At 47.5% G+C, this 18,613-nt stretch overlaps 8 protein-coding genes across 8 annotated transcripts; 3 read left to right on the top strand and 5 right to left on the bottom strand.

Annotated features, from left to right (window-relative positions):
* Positions 1-455: 455 nt before the first annotated feature.
* FSUBG_8965 (SRPK2 bound unphosphorylated) lies at positions 456-1,495 on the top strand (the record flags this gene model as incomplete). Its single annotated transcript, XM_036687427.1, has 3 exons — positions 456-684; positions 770-1,166; positions 1,225-1,495. 3 exons carry the CDS (start codon positions 456-458, stop codon positions 1,493-1,495), a joined length of 897 nt encoding a protein of 298 aa, XP_036535530.1.
* Positions 1,496-4,581: 3,086 nt separating this feature from the next.
* Positions 4,582-6,571, bottom strand: FSUBG_8966 (ankyrin-2; the record flags this gene model as incomplete). The annotated part of the gene is made up of 4 exons (XM_036687428.1): positions 4,582-5,081; positions 5,232-5,704; positions 5,752-6,337; positions 6,388-6,571. The coding sequence occupies 4 exons, from the start codon at positions 6,569-6,571 to the stop codon at positions 4,582-4,584; spliced, it is 1,743 nt and encodes a 580-aa protein (XP_036535531.1).
* A 227-nt stretch (positions 6,572-6,798) lies between these two features.
* FSUBG_8967 (uncharacterized protein) lies at positions 6,799-7,459 on the bottom strand (the record flags this gene model as incomplete). Its single annotated transcript, XM_036687429.1, has 2 exons — positions 6,799-6,899; positions 6,952-7,459. 2 exons carry the CDS (start codon positions 7,457-7,459, stop codon positions 6,799-6,801), a joined length of 609 nt encoding a protein of 202 aa, XP_036535532.1.
* A 716-nt stretch (positions 7,460-8,175) lies between these two features.
* Positions 8,176-8,949, bottom strand: FSUBG_8968 (uncharacterized protein; the record flags this gene model as incomplete). Its single annotated transcript, XM_036687430.1, has 1 exon — positions 8,176-8,949. One exon carries the CDS (start codon positions 8,947-8,949, stop codon positions 8,176-8,178), a length of 774 nt encoding a protein of 257 aa, XP_036535533.1.
* Positions 8,950-9,868: 919 nt separating this feature from the next.
* On the top strand, positions 9,869-11,601 carry FSUBG_8969 (aminopeptidase Y precursor vacuolar; the record flags this gene model as incomplete). The annotated part of the gene is made up of 6 exons (XM_036687431.1): positions 9,869-9,981; positions 10,033-10,696; positions 10,746-10,797; positions 10,845-11,233; positions 11,281-11,370; positions 11,419-11,601. 6 exons carry the CDS (start codon positions 9,869-9,871, stop codon positions 11,599-11,601), a joined length of 1,491 nt encoding a protein of 496 aa, XP_036535534.1.
* Positions 11,602-11,705: 104 nt separating this feature from the next.
* FSUBG_8970 (peptidase A1) lies at positions 11,706-12,665 on the bottom strand (the record flags this gene model as incomplete). Its single annotated transcript, XM_036687433.1, has 1 exon — positions 11,706-12,665. The coding sequence occupies one exon, from the start codon at positions 12,663-12,665 to the stop codon at positions 11,706-11,708; it is 960 nt and encodes a 319-aa protein (XP_036535535.1).
* Positions 12,666-13,177: 512 nt separating this feature from the next.
* On the bottom strand, positions 13,178-14,908 carry FSUBG_8971 (acyl transferase carnitine dehydratase; the record flags this gene model as incomplete). Its single annotated transcript, XM_036687434.1, has 1 exon — positions 13,178-14,908. One exon carries the CDS (start codon positions 14,906-14,908, stop codon positions 13,178-13,180), a length of 1,731 nt encoding a protein of 576 aa, XP_036535536.1.
* A 3,152-nt stretch (positions 14,909-18,060) lies between these two features.
* Positions 18,061-18,459, top strand: FSUBG_8972 (KP4 killer toxin; the record flags this gene model as incomplete). The annotated part of the gene is made up of 1 exon (XM_036687435.1): positions 18,061-18,459. One exon carries the CDS (start codon positions 18,061-18,063, stop codon positions 18,457-18,459), a length of 399 nt encoding a protein of 132 aa, XP_036535537.1.
* Positions 18,460-18,613: the final 154 nt, after the last annotated feature.

The following is an 18,613-nucleotide window of genomic DNA, read 5'->3' on the forward strand; positions in this document are numbered from 1 at the left end:
CCTCTTGTTGAACTGCTACCGTAAAGTCAGCCGCGGCTTCCAACCTTCTCGCCTACCTTCAGAACTCGCATTCTTTTACTCATGCTCTACCTGTCATTCTGTTCCTTTACGCGACGCGTGTTATTGGCGCGCTTCCATTCATGTAACACCCAGTTTCCTGCGACTCATGGCCCTTACTTCAACGCATCCCATAAAGCTATGTCTACGCCAAGTGTCAGATATAAGTACATTGAAGAAGTTGAGGTACTTGATATTATCGACCTGGAGGCTATCATCCTGTTCAGATTAACGATACTCTGCATCACGATCGTTACCAGATAGTGCACAAACTTGGGCATGGCAAATTTTCAACCGCCTGGCTTGCCCTCGACCGACATTCATTTACCTACGTTGCAGTGAAGGTTGGAACTGCAGACGCGGATAATAATGAAGTCGATATTCTCTCGAGGCTCGCAATGGCGGATACAGATGAAACAATGATCCCGCGAGTTCTTGACTGTTTCATTGTTAAAGGGCCCAACGGATTACACCCATGTCTTGTCACGACACCTGCACGATGTAGCCTCATAGATACGAAAGATGCGTCTGACTTGGGCCTCTTCCAACTAGACGTGGCCCGGTCTCTGGCTGTTCAAGTTACAAAAGCTGTTGCCCATGTCCATTCACGCGGTTATGCCCATGGAGGTTAGTTTCTGATGCCTTCATCCGACCATTTACTAAAGTCTATCGCAAGATCTTCACTTGGGCAATCTATTGCTACGACTTCCAGCCTCGCTCAACAACTTGACGATCAACCAGCTGTATGCAAAGTTCGGTGCTCCAATACTGGAGCCCATTGTTCGTCTAGACGGGTCTGTAGAACCGTTACCAACAGGCGTACCTTCTCATTCTGTTCTCCCTGTCTGTCTTGGCTTACCGAGTGATGATATCTCCCTGTGCGATGCCAGACTCTTACTGAGTGACTTTGGTATCGCCTTCCGGCCAGAAGATAAGACAAAATGCGAGTCCAACGCACCAATTGTTGCCCGGCCTCCCGAGTCTTATTTTGAGCCAACAAAGCCTCTCACTTTCGAATCAGACATATGGAGCCTCAGTTGTCTGATTTTCGAGTTATTTGCCCATCGCTCCCCAGGACGACATTACTGCGCAACAAGTTCATCTGCAGGGTATTCCACCGCCTGAATGGTGAGACAAATGGGACAAGCGCTCTAAATGGTTTGATAGTAAAGGCCAGGCGCTCAGTAACGAGCGGGATATCTGGTCATGGGACAGGCGTTTCAGCGAATGGATACAGGAGCCGAGGAAATCGGAGGGTACGGAAACCATCAACTCAGAGGAGGCGGCTGCGCTATTGGACTTACTGAAACGAATGCTTGCATGGAAGCCTGAGAATCGGCCTCCGGCGCAGCAAATTTTGGAGTCCGAATGGGTGAAGGAATGGGCTTTGCCAGCCTACAACAAAACCAAGACAACTTCAGAAGCCGCAAGAGCATGAAACTTTGCCAACCTGAAATATGCGTGCATTAGTAAAAGAACCATAGAAAAGGATTAATAAACAGATCTGCTCAGTTGAGGATCGGTGAATTGGCATTGTCCGAACCGGCGTACAGGCTTTGGGGCGGTGAAACGCTGTGACTCTTATCACCTTGGCATATGTCCATATACCCAGCCACCACGGGACGGGATCCTCGGACACCTCCATCACCATCCCACGCATGCCGAAGTCCCTCAAAATAAGAAAAGTATCAGTTGATTCCAAACCAATTCAGGCCATTATCTTATCTAATCCGTTATATTCGGACTCCACGTCATCCCCCGGCATTTGAATCTCTTCCGCGCCCCCCGAAGCGATGATGTCAGCAAGCCCCCACACGAACCCCCTGTCCAAGGCTGAGAATTCGCATTCGTCACAAGGGTTGTGAGGCGCGTCGAGACGGCGATTGGTCAGAGTCTGAGTCTATTTTTGTGATCGACGGATTGAGGAGCTGGGATTCGTCCACGCCACGGAGCAAGCCTCGTTCTGACTACTCATTGAGTGGCTCATGTTAGACAGCACTTACGAAGCCCGCCGGAGAAGTCAGCTCTTTTACGGAAGCCATGGGAAATCGGTCTTTAAATATGCGCTGCCATGCGGGTATCTGGTGGCAATCTATCGCAGCCGCATTCGGTCCTTTCTAGCTCCTCGTCTTTTGCATATTTTAGTTCGTTCGTTTTGCAAGCGCTCTAGTTTCAATGGATAGTTACGACGATTTTCAGAGCACGCCTACTGGCAAAGTCTCAAAGGCGAAAAAGGGAAAGCCAGTTCACGTTTGTTCCGAATGCCAAAAGGTACGTTGTTCTACACAAGAGGTGGAATACCTGTTAACAAAACCAGGTATACACTCGCGCTGAGCATTTGAGGTACAATTTCTACACTTACACCCGAGATGAAGATAGTACGCTCACCAGTTGATAGGCGGCATCAATCTTCGCACCAAGAGCCCCAGTTCGAATGCCCAGTATGCCAAAGGCGCTTCCATCGCAAGGATCTACTAGAAAGGCACTATAAACGGTGAGTTGAAGAGTCTTTGCAAACACGAAATGGCCCTGACGATAATTTTTATAAGACATGAAGAAGGAATCGATGAGCCTTCAGGTTCTGGGTACATGGAGTAATCAAATGACGTTGAAAGAGTTTGGGGGGTTGTTTCCTTATACATTTGTTTATTATGAACAGAGTACACGAATGGGGCAACGAGAAATAGATAGACGTAATTTCATGAGGGACGACACTGGGTATATAGCTATGGGCTATTCGTTGGTTTAGAGAATAGACGCACTGTATATATAAGTCAGTTTCAGCGGTTTCGAACCCGATAATAATGTATCGATTCAGGTTTGTCCGAAATGATATGAGTTTACTAAGTCAAGGTGCGTCAGACTCGGCGGCTTGAGTGTGATTATGAATTTGGTCCGATTAGGTATTACTACTATGGCTCTTTAGCTATTATCTAGAAGTAAAAAATGCACCTGAGTCAAAACCATTGTTGTGATAATACTGCCATAACTTAAGAGTTCATAGAATCCAAGTGAGCAAGAATATCACCAGCAGGTGCGTGCATCTTACAGGGTAGCACAGCCCCAGTCTTCTCCGCCTCGCGTCATCCTATTGGCCACCTGCTATTGAACAGCGCCTTGCTATTTTAGTGGACGCTCTTATTTTTAAGCAAAAGACTAAGTACTGGAAAATTTCTTCGAACAATTGTCATTTTGGGTCTTCAGGCTGTACATCCCTTGTGCTCATGAACAAACCTTTCGCTGCAGAAACGATAGCTTGTCAGGACAGAAGAGAAGGTGTTACTTCTTGGTCTCTGAACACGAAATCCAACATAGAAGTATCTTCTGACATAAGGTACTTTGTCTTCGACTTTAGCGATGAGGTACGTCTGTCGTACTGAAGGTATTACCTCATAGAAAGCATTATTCACATTGATTCATAGCGCAACTACTATGGCAGACATGGTAGAGAAGCCGATACGCCTATAGCAAGAAGAGGAATCAAACGGTGATGGTTTTCTTAACTACAGCAGCTATAATACGCACCCAGACCACAGCGCTTCAGTTTGGAGGAGTACAGGTTGGAGTCTTACAAGAAAACGAAAACGAATGTCTCTGCGAACGTTCTTACCGATCAATTTAGCGTGCCTTGCGTAGCACAAGGAAGGCCCTTGGATTTGTTTGTCTGCCACCAAATTATCGATGAAACGAAACTAATCCTGACAGACTCCGTGGGCTAGTACTTTCATCTCAGTTGGCTCGACTGACGAGGCTAAGGCAGCCAATGTGTGGTCTCTGCCCATCGCATTGATCTCGCGTCATTCCCCTTACCTGAAAGCAATGTTCTCCTGGCTTCTCTCCCAAATCGTATATCAACTTCCAGAATGTTGATGCTGTAGTATTTGATCTTTTTGTGGAATGGCTATACTATGGGACTTATGATGACTTTAAATTACCGTCGTCTTTCAACGTTCATGTACGATGTTGGATTCTTGGTGACAAGCTCCTTTGCAATGAGTTCAAGAACTACACTGTGGGCCGTCTGTATAAACAACATATGAAGTTTTCGATGATATACCATCATGTGGAGTTTGCATTCGCGAATACATCTGCTGGTTCAAAATTGAGACACTTTTATACGGACTTTGTGATATAAAACTTCTTATCTTACCTTGTTTGCCTTGCAATTGTATCACTGGGGGTTTGGGCCTCTTAGGGCAAGATCCTCCTCAACGAAGCCGTGCCGGAAATCATTGGCCCCCATTGGTTAGCAACACTGTGAGGATGTAGCTACAGATGGTCAATATAATCTAGAACTAATGTCCATCTGGTACATACGACCAAAGCTCGTAGAAAATACGGGATCCCGTCCGCTCTCCCATAGTCAAGCTGCGAAGCGCTGGTAGTTGGGTCGGTTGACGACCAGCGAATCCCCGGTGTTGTATGTTTTTTGCCCTCTAGCTATTTCTAGTTATAAGACACAACATACAGATTGAATTCCCTTTTTGATCCCTGTGCAGTATTTAATAGTTGGTAATTTCTTTTTTATTCTTCAGGCTCAGATTCTCGTGCTGGCATCTCAACCCCGAGCCCTACTAAAAACTCCGCAATAACCGGGTTCTCGCGAGAGCATTCTAATAAATCCTCCTCATCTAGCGCATTGATATCTGCACCGTGGCTAATGAGCAGTCTGACTGATTCCAAGCTCCCATATACAATCGCATGAGCCAAAGGCGTCAGCCCATCTTCATCAACTGCAGCGACATTAGCCCCGTGTTCCAACAGCCGCTTGACTGTATGTGAAGAATCTCCAATCTCAGCTGCAATGTGTAACGGTGTTTGTCCATTCGCCGCCTGAGCCTCAATGTTGTCACCGCGATCAACAAGCGACTGGATTAGTGTCTCCCTAGCTCCAAAATGAGCAGCAAGGTGAAGGGGAGTATATCCTCTCGTGTAACACCGCCATCTCTCCTCCTCAGCTTCGAACTCATCATAGCTGTCTTCATCAATGTACGGCCATGCTTCGGCAGCTTGAAGATAAGAGTCTACCGACCTATGTGAAGTTGTCATTCTTAGAAAGTCTCTGTCATAAGGTAGCGAAGGCAAAGCCGCAAGGCTTGGTGACAGAGTTCTGGCGGCGTAGCAAAGAAACGGATATGCTTTCAATCTCTCTTTTAGCTCTAGAGATGACCTACACGCGCCTTCGTGGTCGCTTCTTGTCAAATACAGAAATGTCGCCCTGATGTGTCGTGCGTGGTATTTGTCGTCAAATACTTTATTTCGCAAGTAGTCCAACAGTAGCGGTGATCGTAACTTTATGACCTTCGTTTTACTGTCAATGAAGGCAAAGTCGGCACACGCGTTCGATATTTGTGTCAAAGTAAACACTGTGTTGTCCTCGTCTCTGATACCCCAGGCGATGAGCGCCTCCCATAGCATTGACGGAATAAAGGCGTATCCATTTTCCTCGCCGTAGACTAGGTAGTAAAGCGAGCAGAGGACCATGTCTGAATGCTTTGAAGTCTCGATCCCGTTGACCAGAGCTTTGCAAAAGGCTTGGCAGATATCAATACTAGAGTTTGGTGACCAGGACTCTACAAGGCTGAGAAAAGCCGTGTTCGGTTGCGATGCGATGTTGCGGAACCAAGTCGGTATGATGGGAAGAAACCTAGTTTACTTTAGCGGATGCTATCGCAAATACCCAGTGAGGCCTACCGGCCGTCAGCCATGTCCATAAGTTTCTGATATGGAAACAGCTTGGTATGGGAATCATCCATCACCTCTACATTGGCAGGTGCCTCGTTAGTAGCTCTGGCGTGATATAGACTCAAATCCTGGTCGGTAGCGCGGGCTGTGATCGTGTTGATACCAAAGCCGTGAGAAAGCGCGCGTGATGGCGGACCTCGACTGGTCAACATTATTCGTAATTGGGCTTTTTCTTTCAGCAGAATTCCCATCAGCTCACGCAACCCAGCCTCATTTGAGGAGTCGACCCCATCTAGGATGATGATAATCTTAGAGAACGCCGATGCTAGCATCTGCAGTATAGTCACGGTACTGTCGGTATCTCCCAATCCATCGTCAATAGTCTCCAAGATTTGGGCTGGTAGTGTAGATTCCTCCGGAAGTTGTGATACCAGCTGCCTGGTGATTGAGCGTAGCGCAAGGTTGTAGTCAGCGAGGTTGTACTGCAGCTCATGCCGACCAAAATGGTAGACGGCGGCTGCGGTATTTGGTAGGATCTGGTCATCTAGAATATGGCTGACGAGATTAGAGGTAATAAAGGTCTTGCCAGTGGCGCCTGATGTTCGTTAGTCGTGCACAAAGAAGCAAAGGAAGTTGGTGGGATACTTGGTCCATGGAGCCAAAGCACGCGACCGTCGTTTCCTGTCAGCCAATCCTGTGTCGTCTCATGGTCGAAAAACCACTGGCCGACGCCGGGGATACGCGCATCACTGAGAAGTCTCTGCTGAGTGGCCGATTGATCACCCGGATTTAACCGCCGCAGCAAGAGTTTCCGGTCACTCAGTTGCATTATGAGATATGTCATGCAAGTATAAATAAACGGTTAAAGTATTTAATAACTCAGGGCTAACTATTTATCTGATGTGACCTAGGGCGAATGTCCGTGGCTCGGCGGAGAAATGCACAGCCGCAACTCAAGGATTGGCTGTGTCGTATAATAATCACCCCCGCTCGCTAGTTTTGTTTTGAAACAAGCCCCGTATTACAAAAAGGGAGCCTGATCCAGGCATCAACTAATTATCCAGTCGTAAGATTCTCGAAGATCAAATCAATTCTCTGTTTGCCCTTCGCGTCATATTTGTCAACGTATCTCTCCCCAAATGGCTGCATCCAAGTGTCTGCAACATACGTATCAGTAGAGGCCACGCAATAGGCAACAGAATTACTCACCATATGTCGTCCGAGGCTTCGTATCACAAAGCCAGATGATAGTGTCATTGACGCTGTCTTCGAGATCACCTTTCGGAAAGGCTTTGGCAATTGCAGCATAGTCTCCTCCCGAAACACCATAGCCTGGTCCCGAAAAGTCCATTGCGATGCCCTTCGATACAACCTGCACATCAAGTTCCTTGAAATATGATATAGACCTTTCTGTGTGAAGTGCAATCGCATCCCATACAAGCTGAACACTCCTCTCATGCCAAAACCTTCCATCTTGGTGCTGTTGTATAAAATCACGCGCCGCGAAAGCCCCGTCTACTTCGAACCGACGGTCAGCGCTGATAATGGACGATTCTTCTGTCGTGTCCCAGCCCAGACCGTGCAGCAGGGTCGCGACAGCGTGAACTTCGAGGTCGATATTGTTACCAAGAGTTTCATTGGCATTGAGCATGAGGACTCCATAGAGCCAAGACCGCATGACGTGCTTGTAGATGGGGTAGGTACTATGCTTCAGCATCTTGAACAATTTGTGTGTTGATGACTGTGATGCCAGCGACTTTTCGCGTAGGAAATGAAGATCCATTGCTGTTAGCTTCACAACTGCCACAGAAATGGGTCGTAAGAAAGACAAGAAGTCTGATCCAATGGATGAACATGATGAGGGTATTTACGCGGTACTTCGCTGTTCAGAGGGCTCCATCATCTTTATTTGGCATCCAAAGAACATATAATGAATATGATTAGAAATCCACACAATTATAGAAATAATAATCCATCAACTTTGAGCAAGATTTACTGACGTCATACTTCACAATGTAAGAGGTGAATATCCTACGGACCGACGGTATAGAGTCACGAAAGAGAGACTAAAAGTCTTGCACAAATTCATCAATGTCTTCTAGTGCCATGCCAGTGATAAACTAATTAAATAAGGGGAGCTAAAGGCGTACAGCCATACACTGGGGAAAAGAATCACTCAGACTGCAAATTGTTGTGTCAATACTTTTATGCATTTAGCCTTTCTCTCCATTGCACTTTTCTTAGCAGTGACTGCCAATGAATGACTCAGGTGTCTTATGGATGTCTTATAGTCTGTTGCTTTTACACGTGTACTGATATATTTCAAGGTCAAAGCCCGTACTTCAAAAGTATATGGTGATCTATGAAACTTTTATCCAAGGTTCTAATCTCTATCTATGACTTTGCTCATGGTTTTGATACTTATGGCTAGTCTCACGCCTTGCTAACCTCTGGAAGCGGCCAGACCATGTCAGGAATGCGATATCCCAGTCTATCCATGTAGTACGAGGTATCAAGTCCGTGAACTCTCCAAGCAATCACTCTCTCACCACGCTCTTCAACCAAAGCAAAGTTAGGCTTCATTATCTCCAGGTGAGGACTTACATGTCTCGAAGCATCGGGCATCTCCCAGGCTGACATCATAAGTAGCTCATCACCAGTTAGAAGGCTCATCAGCTGTACGAATTTATCATTCGCAACCGTTATGACTTCAATATCGCCAGGCTTCATCAGCTGACAGCATTGGCGAGTACCTGGCTGGACTTCCTTGCATCTCGACAGCGTGAAAGCTGTCCATGATGTCCATTTACCCATGAACATGTTGAGGGGGAACGGCTGAGGGGCAGTGTTTGAAGGGATCGGATGACGCCTAAAGAGATGAGAAGTTGCAACCTTGCGGCTCAAGACGAATTCCACAAGATCGTGTGCAATTGAGAGCTTGGGATGGGGGTTGACGGTGGCAACCTGACCATTCTCATCAGTAGCCTCCCTGCGGACGAAATCCATGGCAGAATCCATGAGCATTTCCTCCTGCTTACGACATTCCGCTTCCTTCACCTCATGACCAATTTCATGTCTGTCAGAATAAGACTCAATGAACGACAAAACATCGAAGTCCTTATCTGCCTCAACATCCGGTCGCCGACTTGAAACACCTCCCGGCGTCCCGTTAAGAGATCTGATGATATGGGAGTTGTGGCGGTTCATAATGCAAAATGCTGCTGCAATTCTCGTTTTGTTGTTGTTTGGTACAGGCAATTCTGTGGTTAGCCAAAAGGATAGAGGTCAGACAGAATGATCGGTAGCCCAGGCTCTTAAATATTAAGAGACTGAAGCATCCGCGCAATGCGGCGTTCTGTTCACATGTTCAGCATCATATCTTGGAATATTTAAAGGGCTTTGTGTAGACAAAACGTAACGCTATAGACCACTGAACAAGAGCATTATGTCCCAAATATTAGGGGACAAAGCATAGCGAACTACCCAAAGGCCATGAAGACAAGCGATTGTAGGTCGACGAACATAATGCTATTTGAACAACGTAGCTGCTATGTCAAAGCACCAGACACTTCCATCGTCGCCCAAACCCGTCTAGCGTGCACTAGGAACTTTTGCATCTTAAGCTTATTCGTATGGTTCATGATCCCTGTCCCCAAGCTCTTCATCCACCTTCCAAAACCGTGCAACCTCAAGAAAAAGCTCGCCATTGCCCAATTAAAGCCTCTCGACATTCTTGGGCTCGCGGGGTTATCGTTCTCTGCCAAGACGACCCTCATCTGGTGCAACGTCGATCGGGCTTGGTCACATTTTAGTGCAGTAAAAGTTCGACTCTCGTTGGTGCAAGCAAAAGTGCCTGGGAGTCGTCACCGCTAGCGATAAGGCCTCCACTAGAGAAGTCTGCTGGCGATCATCATAACAGCTTCTTGGCTAGATATGACCTTCCAGAAGCGAAACTGTTTCCGTGAACTTGTGTTCGTCATTGTTCCCCGCCACGGATTGGCTTTCTTGGCATTGAGATTGCCTCTGATTGCGTGACTTGTTTATCTGTATAAATAGAGGCTTTCCGCCTTTGTGCAACTCTCCGCTTTCGTTGTTACGGCCAGTTCAAGTATCGTACATTGCCAATATGAAGTTCAGTACTGGTGTCGCTACATTGTTGGCGCTGGCTCCCAGCCATGGCCTCGCAAAGACTCACAAGTTGGAATCTAAGAAGATCCAAGCTGATATGAAGACCAAGAAGTAATCAATCCCCAATCCTCAAACCAACGGGAAGGTGTTAATAGTATGCAGCCTCATGTCAAACCTCGAGGCCTTCAACGACATTGCTTTTGCCAACGGTGGTAACAGAGCCTTTGGTCTTCCTGGATACGACGCTTCGGTGGATTACATCTTCAAGCGTATCTCAAAAATCAAGACCGCCAAAGTCTGGAAGCAAAACTTCCCCGCGCTCTTTGCATTTGTAGACTCAATTGAGCTGAAAGTTGACGATACACCCGTCTATGTCTACGGTCTGACCTACTCCCCCTCCACCTCCGCAGAAGGCATCACCGCCGAGATCGCGCTCGGTCCCGAAGGTGCAGCAGGTTGCGACGCTTCATCATACGATGATCTCGACGTCAAGGGTAAGATCGTTCTCATCCAGCGCTTTCGCTGTCCTACCGGCGGAACTCTTGCTGGAAGAGTGATCCCTGCTGCTGCGGCTGGTGCATCCGCTGTGATTATCTACCATGATCTTACGACGAATGTGACTGCTGGTTCTCTTAGCCAGCCTGATCCCGAGAAGCATGTCCCAGCTGGCTTTATCAACCTCGTTGATGGTGAGAAGATCAAGGAGAGGATTGAGGCTGGCGAGACCGTCACGGCCCATTTTCAGCAGACGCAGACTATTGAGGAGAGGATTACCCAGAACGTTATTGCTGAGACTAAGGGCGGAGATCCTCGTAATGTCATCATGGTTTGTAAACCACTCCAATGAGCAATAGCCATTGCTAATGACCATCCAGCTCGGTGCACATCTTGACAGTGTCCAAGCCGGCCCCGGTATCAACGACGATGGTATTTCACCCGGCCACGTTTCATCATGACTCCACTAACACAGTTAGGCTCCGGCTCATCCCTCATCCTGGAACTATTCCTCGCCCTCTCAAAGTACAAGACTAAGAATAAGATCCGCTTCGCATGGTGGGGAGCTGAAGAAAACGGCCTCCTTGGCAGCAAGCACTACACCTCCACCCTCCCCGCCAAGGACGTCAACGACCTTCTCGTCTATCTCAACTTTGACATGGTTTCCAAGGGTTTCTTCGGTGTCGCTGACACAGATGGAAGCTCTCATGGATCAAAAGCTCCTAAGGGCTCTGAGGTCACGGAGAAGATCTTCACAGAGTACTTTGAGAGCAAGGGTATTGAGGTTACGCCCGCTGTTCTGACCAATGGCAGCGACTATGCACCTTTCTGGCAGAACTTGAACAAGCCTTTTGGATTCTTGCATACTGTAGGTGAAGTTATTCGATTGTGATTTTACAACTAACGAAAGTCTAGGGCACGGCTGTTGCACAGGATCCTTGCTACCATCAAGCTTGTGACACCATTGACAACCCCGATTCCAAGACTCTCACTATCAACGCCAAGGTAAGCCTTCTACTCAGACCCTGCTACTTATGACTCTGACATAAGCAGGCTGCTGCACACATCCTGGCTGTCCTCGACGACAGAGGAACAAAGCTTATCCCCAAGACCAAGACCACTGCAGCTTCGTTGCAGGGTCTCCAGGAACGAAGTGTTGGACCTGATCTGGCTCAGATTGACGAGCTTGAGGCGATGGGTATTCGACACTTGGGATGCGGTATTCACGAGATCTAGAAATCTAGATCGTATAGTTAGATCGATTAGAAAATGACGTGATGAGTTATGAGGAGCACTTTATCGATAGAGGGAAGCAATCTGAACGCATGCGACAGATGAATTCATTCGCCCGCGAAGGTGTCAACAGACCTCCACTTCCAATTCCTAAACCTCTCATAAGACATTGGGTCAGTGCCCCAATAGTGACATATGTCCTCCGCCGTCAACATCCTCCAATCCCTTTCAAACTCAGGCGGTCTCGGCGCCGACGTATCAACTCCTTCATCCCACGCTATCGCATCTTTTCTCTTGGCCCAGTCTTCACCCGTAACTTTACAGCCTTTATTACGCTTACACCTCTGCCCACAGGATTCACACTTATAGTTTTTCCAATCTTCTACGTGATCGGCTTTCCAGGCGTCAGATTTGCCGTGGGGGTATGAACATGATCTCCTAGTATGGCCCATCTTGTTCTTGAGTCTATTATCATAGTACCGTTGTGAGAGTTCTTGAGTGTTGTAGCGTTGAGGATGGCCATGGCGAAGAGAGTCGCGATAGAGTACGTCTGTTGTTATCCAACTGCTTGAACCTCTTTCTAGATATGTCTCGAGAACGTAGTCACTTTTAGTGAGCATCACTCCATCACATATGTCTTCTGTATCAAACTCTCTCGGCATGGATGAGTCTACGATCGTGACCTTGACCCGCTCTGCTTCAAGCTTTTGGAGGAGTTCTTTGTTTGCTGGATCCTTCGTCTGTGCCTCAGAAAGGAAAACTTCAAAGTCATCGCGAGACATCCTCCAACTATCGGGCTTGGAGTTCTCCAGAAGCCATTCAAGCACAAAAGCGTCGAAAGGATTGGAATGACCGATGATGTAGTGGTGACGGAGACCAGGCGGAGATGAGCTGCGAAGTCGTGGAGCACCAGTTCCAGCAGGGTCGTTATGAACTTTCTGGCCGACCCATGACCATAGAAACATTCCGAGATTGGCCCAACAGCTTTCGTAATATTCTCTTTCCTTGTCTTTGTCAATAATGGTTCGTACGTAGGCGATTCTCGTTGTTGCCGGTGGAGCCGTCATGTTTTCCATTGCTGCTTGAACAAGTTGATTCGTGTATCCGATGGAATTGAAGATCAACGCCTGGAGGGTAAAACAGCCCGTGGAAGGACAAGACTCAATGTTGGTGATCTATTGATTCAACGTCGCTAACAATCTTGGATAAGTGGTTTTTATCGCTGCCAGGCGAAATACTAAAGATGAAGTCGGCAAGTGACTCACCACGAATCGTACCATCTCAAATACGAAACAGACCTGGTTTTGGTGTTTACATTATGAATAAAGTAGCTCCAAGTAGCTGCCAGCATTAGTCAAGTGCTGAAGTGACCTTGCAGGTACCCGCTTCAAACCCGGCGCTAAAATAGTCGCTAATCTTTGTCATGCCTCTGTCGACTTCTTCCAGCATTTTATAATAGTAATTCACTTGGATCCAACAACAGGGTCAGTTTTTAGATATCCCTGTGGTGGAAATGATTGATGTTCTATCTCTGGGTATTCGTACACTTCATGTCTTCTACAATCTACGACCAATCCTTTTACTGAAACTTGGTGCCCTCAGCCTTTTCATAAGCATAAGGAACACTAGGCGTCATCCATCGCGGTGTGACCTCGTCATCGCTCAAGGTAACAACAGGCTTCAAGATACTCAACTTCTTTCCATCAAAAGCGCTTGTCTCAAAACTCTGGTACCATCCACCATCTTCTGCCAACTCTTTACCAAGAACTCTTTTCCAACCATCCCAAACCGTCATCAAAAGATCAAGAACATGATGTGATCCTCTCATCTCGGCCCACTGGAAACGCTTAGCACACTCGGCAACTGTTTCGGGTGAGTAGAGGCCGACATCAGGTCGAAGAGCGAACGCGTTGACTGCGACGAGGGATGCGTGAACGGAGTAGCTTCCGCCCTTGATGGCGCGATCGCGAAGCGCAAGAAGAGTACCTACTGCGCCAAGGGCGCCTGTGGTCATGTCGCTAATCGGTAGTGAAGGTAGAACAGCTTCGTTGTTGGGCAAGCTAAGAGAACGGCCAGTGACATATGCTGATCCAGCAGCCGCATCAGCGATTTGTTGCCAACCGGGCCTCTCAGCATAATGGCCATCAGGTCCATAGCAGTTCTCCGAGACGTGAACAATACCACGACCTCGTTCTCCAGCCATCTTAAGGATGTCGTTCAATCCTAGGCCAAACTTGGGCATCTTATTCATACGGAAGCCTTGGATGAATACATCTGCATCGGCAATAAGAGACTTGATGATAGCTGCATCCTCAGGCTTCCGCAGATCAATAGCGATGGTGCGCTTTCCAGCGTTGAGAGTGAGTTGCATAATGTTGATATCAGGCAGGTGAGGGGGATTGACCCGAATAACATCAGCGCCGAAGCTGGAAAGAATCGTGCCGATCTGAGGGCCAGCGATCACACGAGTCATCTCAACGACCTTGATACCCACCAACGGGCGCTTATCGGCTGGATCAATAGCAGGGAAGGCAACGGGAGGTGTAGGAATAGCTTGAGGTTGAGCCTTGACGTTGATGAGGGGATGAGCAGCGAGGGACTTGCCCATCTCGCTTTCATTCCATTGCTTAGGTGTGAAGCAAATACTACCGCAATTGCCGTTGACAAGGTTGGTAAACTCAAGCTTCTCAGGTGAGATCTTTCTGGTGAACTTGGCGATATGCGCGGCTGCTTCTTCGTTGGAGGCAATGGCATCAGATGGGTTCACGCCGATGGACTTCAGAACTGGCTCTGCATTCATGGAGCCATGGAGTGAATACCAAACATCGGGATCAGAGGTAGGATAAAGCCCTGTGGTGCGGAATTTGAGAGGTGTATCAACCCATCCTCGTTCCCAATCTGGCAACAGCTTTCTCAACTCTCCAGACTCGGCCAATGTAAGGACATCCTTGCCATCAACGTATGCAGTAGCGATGTTGCCAAACCAAAGTCCGACGTGGGTAGTATTGACAGTTACTTTTCGCTCCTTGTCCTCGACACCTCGAAGAATAAGGATCTCATCAGCTACTACACCAGCCATGGCGTGGAGAGCGGCAGCTACTGAGACAGCCTTGATAGGACCGGAGATGACTGGCGACTCATCGCCGGTGAATCTGACTTTCGAAAGGATGGATTCATCTTGGGTGAAGCCTAGAGTTTGAGAGGCGATGAGACGGAAGATGCGTGTTGTGTCTTGAGGAACGGGGACGAATTTGCGGTCGGTATGAGTACCGGGACCGTATACATCACGGATTCTGGGTTCCTGAGACATATTTGTAATGGTTGCGAGATTATGGTGTTGCTAAGGGTAATAAATGAGACCATTCAAGATGCAGATTGGGGAGGTAGCTTGGACTTCAGTCGGATGTTCGACTTTTATTACTTCAGAATGATAAAGTCGGTGAAACTACAAGTTCTCGATCGCAAATCTTCAAACACCGAGGATCCCATTTTTCAACTCCACAAGAATCATGCATCGTCACCATCTCCATAATCGGCCCCCGATCCGCACTTCGCAGAGCTTGAACTCGGCAGTTTTAAACGCGAGCGCGAGCGGAAATCGGACATAGGAAAGGTACGTGGAATTCCATCTCCACGCAATTGTAACATGAGGCTCAAAAAACCGCCACGAGAAAAGACATTTCCAGGGACGAGAAGCTGATTTGCTGTGCTTTCTCCACGATGACGCAGAGACGGAACGGAAGAGTGGAGAAACGCGGACACTTCCGCACGAGAAGAAATCTGGAAATTTTCTGGAAGCTGAAACGAAGAAATCGAGATAAAGCCGTGAAAATTGGATACTCGGGGACCCGTCCGAGTTTTACAGGTTGGATAATTCAAGTACCGAAGTGACGTTGATGAGATTAGATACCAAAGCATGGCCGAGATGCAAAACGAAGTTATCTGACATCTGTTAGGCTCAAATTAGGCCAGTGATGCCACGTCAGAATCCAAACCAGGTCTTATTCTGTATTGTGCCATTTTTCGTCCCCTGAAGTCCAGTCCCAAAGAGTTGACATGAGTACCTCGTCCACGGCATCATCGATTCCGACCGCCTCCTTTTCTGGTGACCAACCATCATCTAGCTAATTCATTTCCCAGATATGAGTTGGATTCTCTTAAGGGCAAGACGTGCCGACTTCATAACTAATATACTGCCTTCGTGCTTTCCTTTGATGCGGCAGTCCCGTACCACGCAAGTATCTCTATGCCAAAACTGGGTCCATGGTGATACTGAACTCCACGCCTACAGGTTTGGAAAAGTGTTTGTGAACTATTTCACAAGTTATATGCCTAGCTTCATCGCTGCTGAGCCTGACGAGACCTTTTTGTTCTGCCAATACTTCGTCACTCGGCCATTGAGGTATCCAATCGCCATGGCGTGGAAAGTCTCTTGAGGTCTTTCATACGTCCTCTCCAGGCTATGATGCCACCTGATGTCATACTCCTTGGTCATAGAAGGAGCATCACTGTTCGCCAAGTCAGCGCGCTGATCTGGATGTCCATCACTGGCCAGGGGCTGCGTTGACGGGCGGTGTATAAAATAGGACTGCGATAAGGTATAGTTCCTCTAGACCGCCGCTTGCATTGCTCTCTCTGATAGTTATGATCCAGTCAATTTGCAGCTTATCCATAAAGGATTTCCCAAGAGCTAGAACCTTAAGCTGAGGCAACATTCAAATTTCATGGAGATCTATTCACGGGAACTAGCGCCAGTATTCGGTGAAGTATAAAGGGATAGAGTTCTGAGATGATCCCCTATACTTGGTGGTAGCCAAGTCGAGTGTAACTTCTGCTGGAATTCATGGCTTTCTAGGGGAAAGTGAGTCTAATTTTGGACCTATGATACTCTCTAGTAATTAATAGCTTCAATTCCTGCAAGTGAGATAGACGGAGTAGTTGCTGTCAAGCATCTGAACAGGTCCGATTGGGATCATGATAATTGGCCAAGTTGGAAATTGTGAGCTCTTCAAGTTGCTCTGCCCCCCAGCGACGAATTCCGGGTCATTATCTCAACATCTAGGTTCGAAATAACGAATATTTGCCGTCTCATCGATTTCGAAATCTTTTGCCCATGACCAAGATCTCACGATACAGTGAGAGACAGTATCAAGGATCCTATGCTGCAGCGGCCAACCGTCCCACGGCCTTGCTGGTTGTCCTTCTCTACTGTCATTCCCGTAAGATTCACTGGACCTTAAGTGCAGGCTAGTGCATTTAGAAATGTGGTGAGTGTAGGGAAGGGCGTCAAAGAAGCCCATGGATAATTCATAGGTATCTTTGGAGGCGGTTTCTCAGAGGCCAATATTCGTGTCAATGGTAATCTCCCTCATGTAACTCTGCCGATGGGGTGACGTGGCGATAGAGGCGTTATAATTCCAAGAAAAATCTAAAATGAAAGACCCTGAAAACGAATGGAGTCGCTGTATCATGTAATTAATGAGTGGCCAACCTCAAGCGAAGCAGGTCGGGTCTCGGCAGAGTCAAACATAGCAATGTGACGATCTCTGGCGGAAGAGGAAGGTCGCTTTGACATTCGGTCTCCATTGTCGAATACGAAGGTCTTTCTGGTTCCAGAATGTGATGATGATGCAGATGCAAATGCAAATGCAAATGCAAATGCAACTGTGTCCGAGCTGAGGTTATTGACACAGTGGAACTTTGTCTGGAGCCACTTTCATATGAAATTGACCATTAGCCCCCATACTTTATGAAATGCATATATATAATATACAAGGTACTCGAGAGACATATTACCGGATGCAGTCGTACATCATATTCGATAATTACTGCTCGAGAAAGGGTAACAAGAATGGATCGGGTTTGCAGCGTGGTTGAGGATCGGCGCCTAAAATGAAGCATATGCTGTTTTGACCTTCGGGATACGACACTGACGATGATGGTCCATGCTGAGACAAATAGCTGCAGCGCTGCAGATACGTAACTAAATGTCACATATACGAGCTTTATAATATGTCTGCGGCTTATGAAGCATTACAAACTTATTACGAAAGAGGAATGGTCCATAAAACCCCATATCCCGCTGGCGGCCGAACCATACAGGGAACATACGATAGCCTCATTCCTGTGATGATCCAAAGCACTTTTGCCGCAGGACTATGATTTACGACATCTGCCGTGGCTTTGAGGCCAAATCTCTGGGCGACATGCCGAGGATAGCGTTGATGGCACATTTCTCTTCGCATGTGTATCAACAACTCAGAGAGAGAGGGAGTTATGTATAAATGAAGTGGTGTTTCCAGCCAAGAATCCAAGTTCTCAACTCACAGCAGTCTCATTCATCTCACAAAAGCTTCAAAGCCCATCATATTCCACCAAATCCTTCACAACTTACTCAGAGTCAATTTCGAGTAAGAAATCCTGCCAACCCAAGATACTCTCTACTAACAAATCAGGTTCAGAATGCATTTCACCACTCTCCTCGCTTCTGCTGCTCTTGCTCTTGGTGTCTCTGCTGAGGGCATCAACTGCCACGGCAGCAGCAACTGCGCCAACGTCGGTTTCAAGCTGACTGGCCTTCTCCAAACCGCCCAGAAGCTTAACGACAACAAGTGGTACTACAACGGCCAGCACATCGCTTGCTGGCAGTCAGTCGGCGGGACCGGATTCTGTGCTTTCCTCCAGAACACCGGTGGTCTGCCTGGCAAGGACATCAAGAGGCTGCTCCAGGAACTGGTCAACCATGGTTGCGCCAAGTGTGGCAGCGTTCCTGCGTTCTATCCTAGCGACAATGATATCAAGTCTCACGGAATGCTCACTGTCAACTACGTCGCTAAGCCGAACTGCAACGGAATCTGCTAGAGGCTGGGCGGGTGAATGCAGCTGTCATTGGCAATGGCTCACGAACGTTACCTCGCCGCACGTGCTTCTGAGGACATGTTCATTATCAAGTCCATGTGCGAAGACCACCTTTCAATTCTTTCTTAGTTTAGCTATCTAGACTATCCTATCTTTT

Source organism: Fusarium subglutinans (genome assembly GCF_013396075.1).
Source record: "Fusarium subglutinans strain NRRL 66333 chromosome Unknown NRRL66333_c0000129, whole genome shotgun sequence".
Lineage (NCBI taxonomy): Eukaryota > Fungi > Ascomycota > Sordariomycetes > Hypocreales > Nectriaceae > Fusarium > Fusarium subglutinans.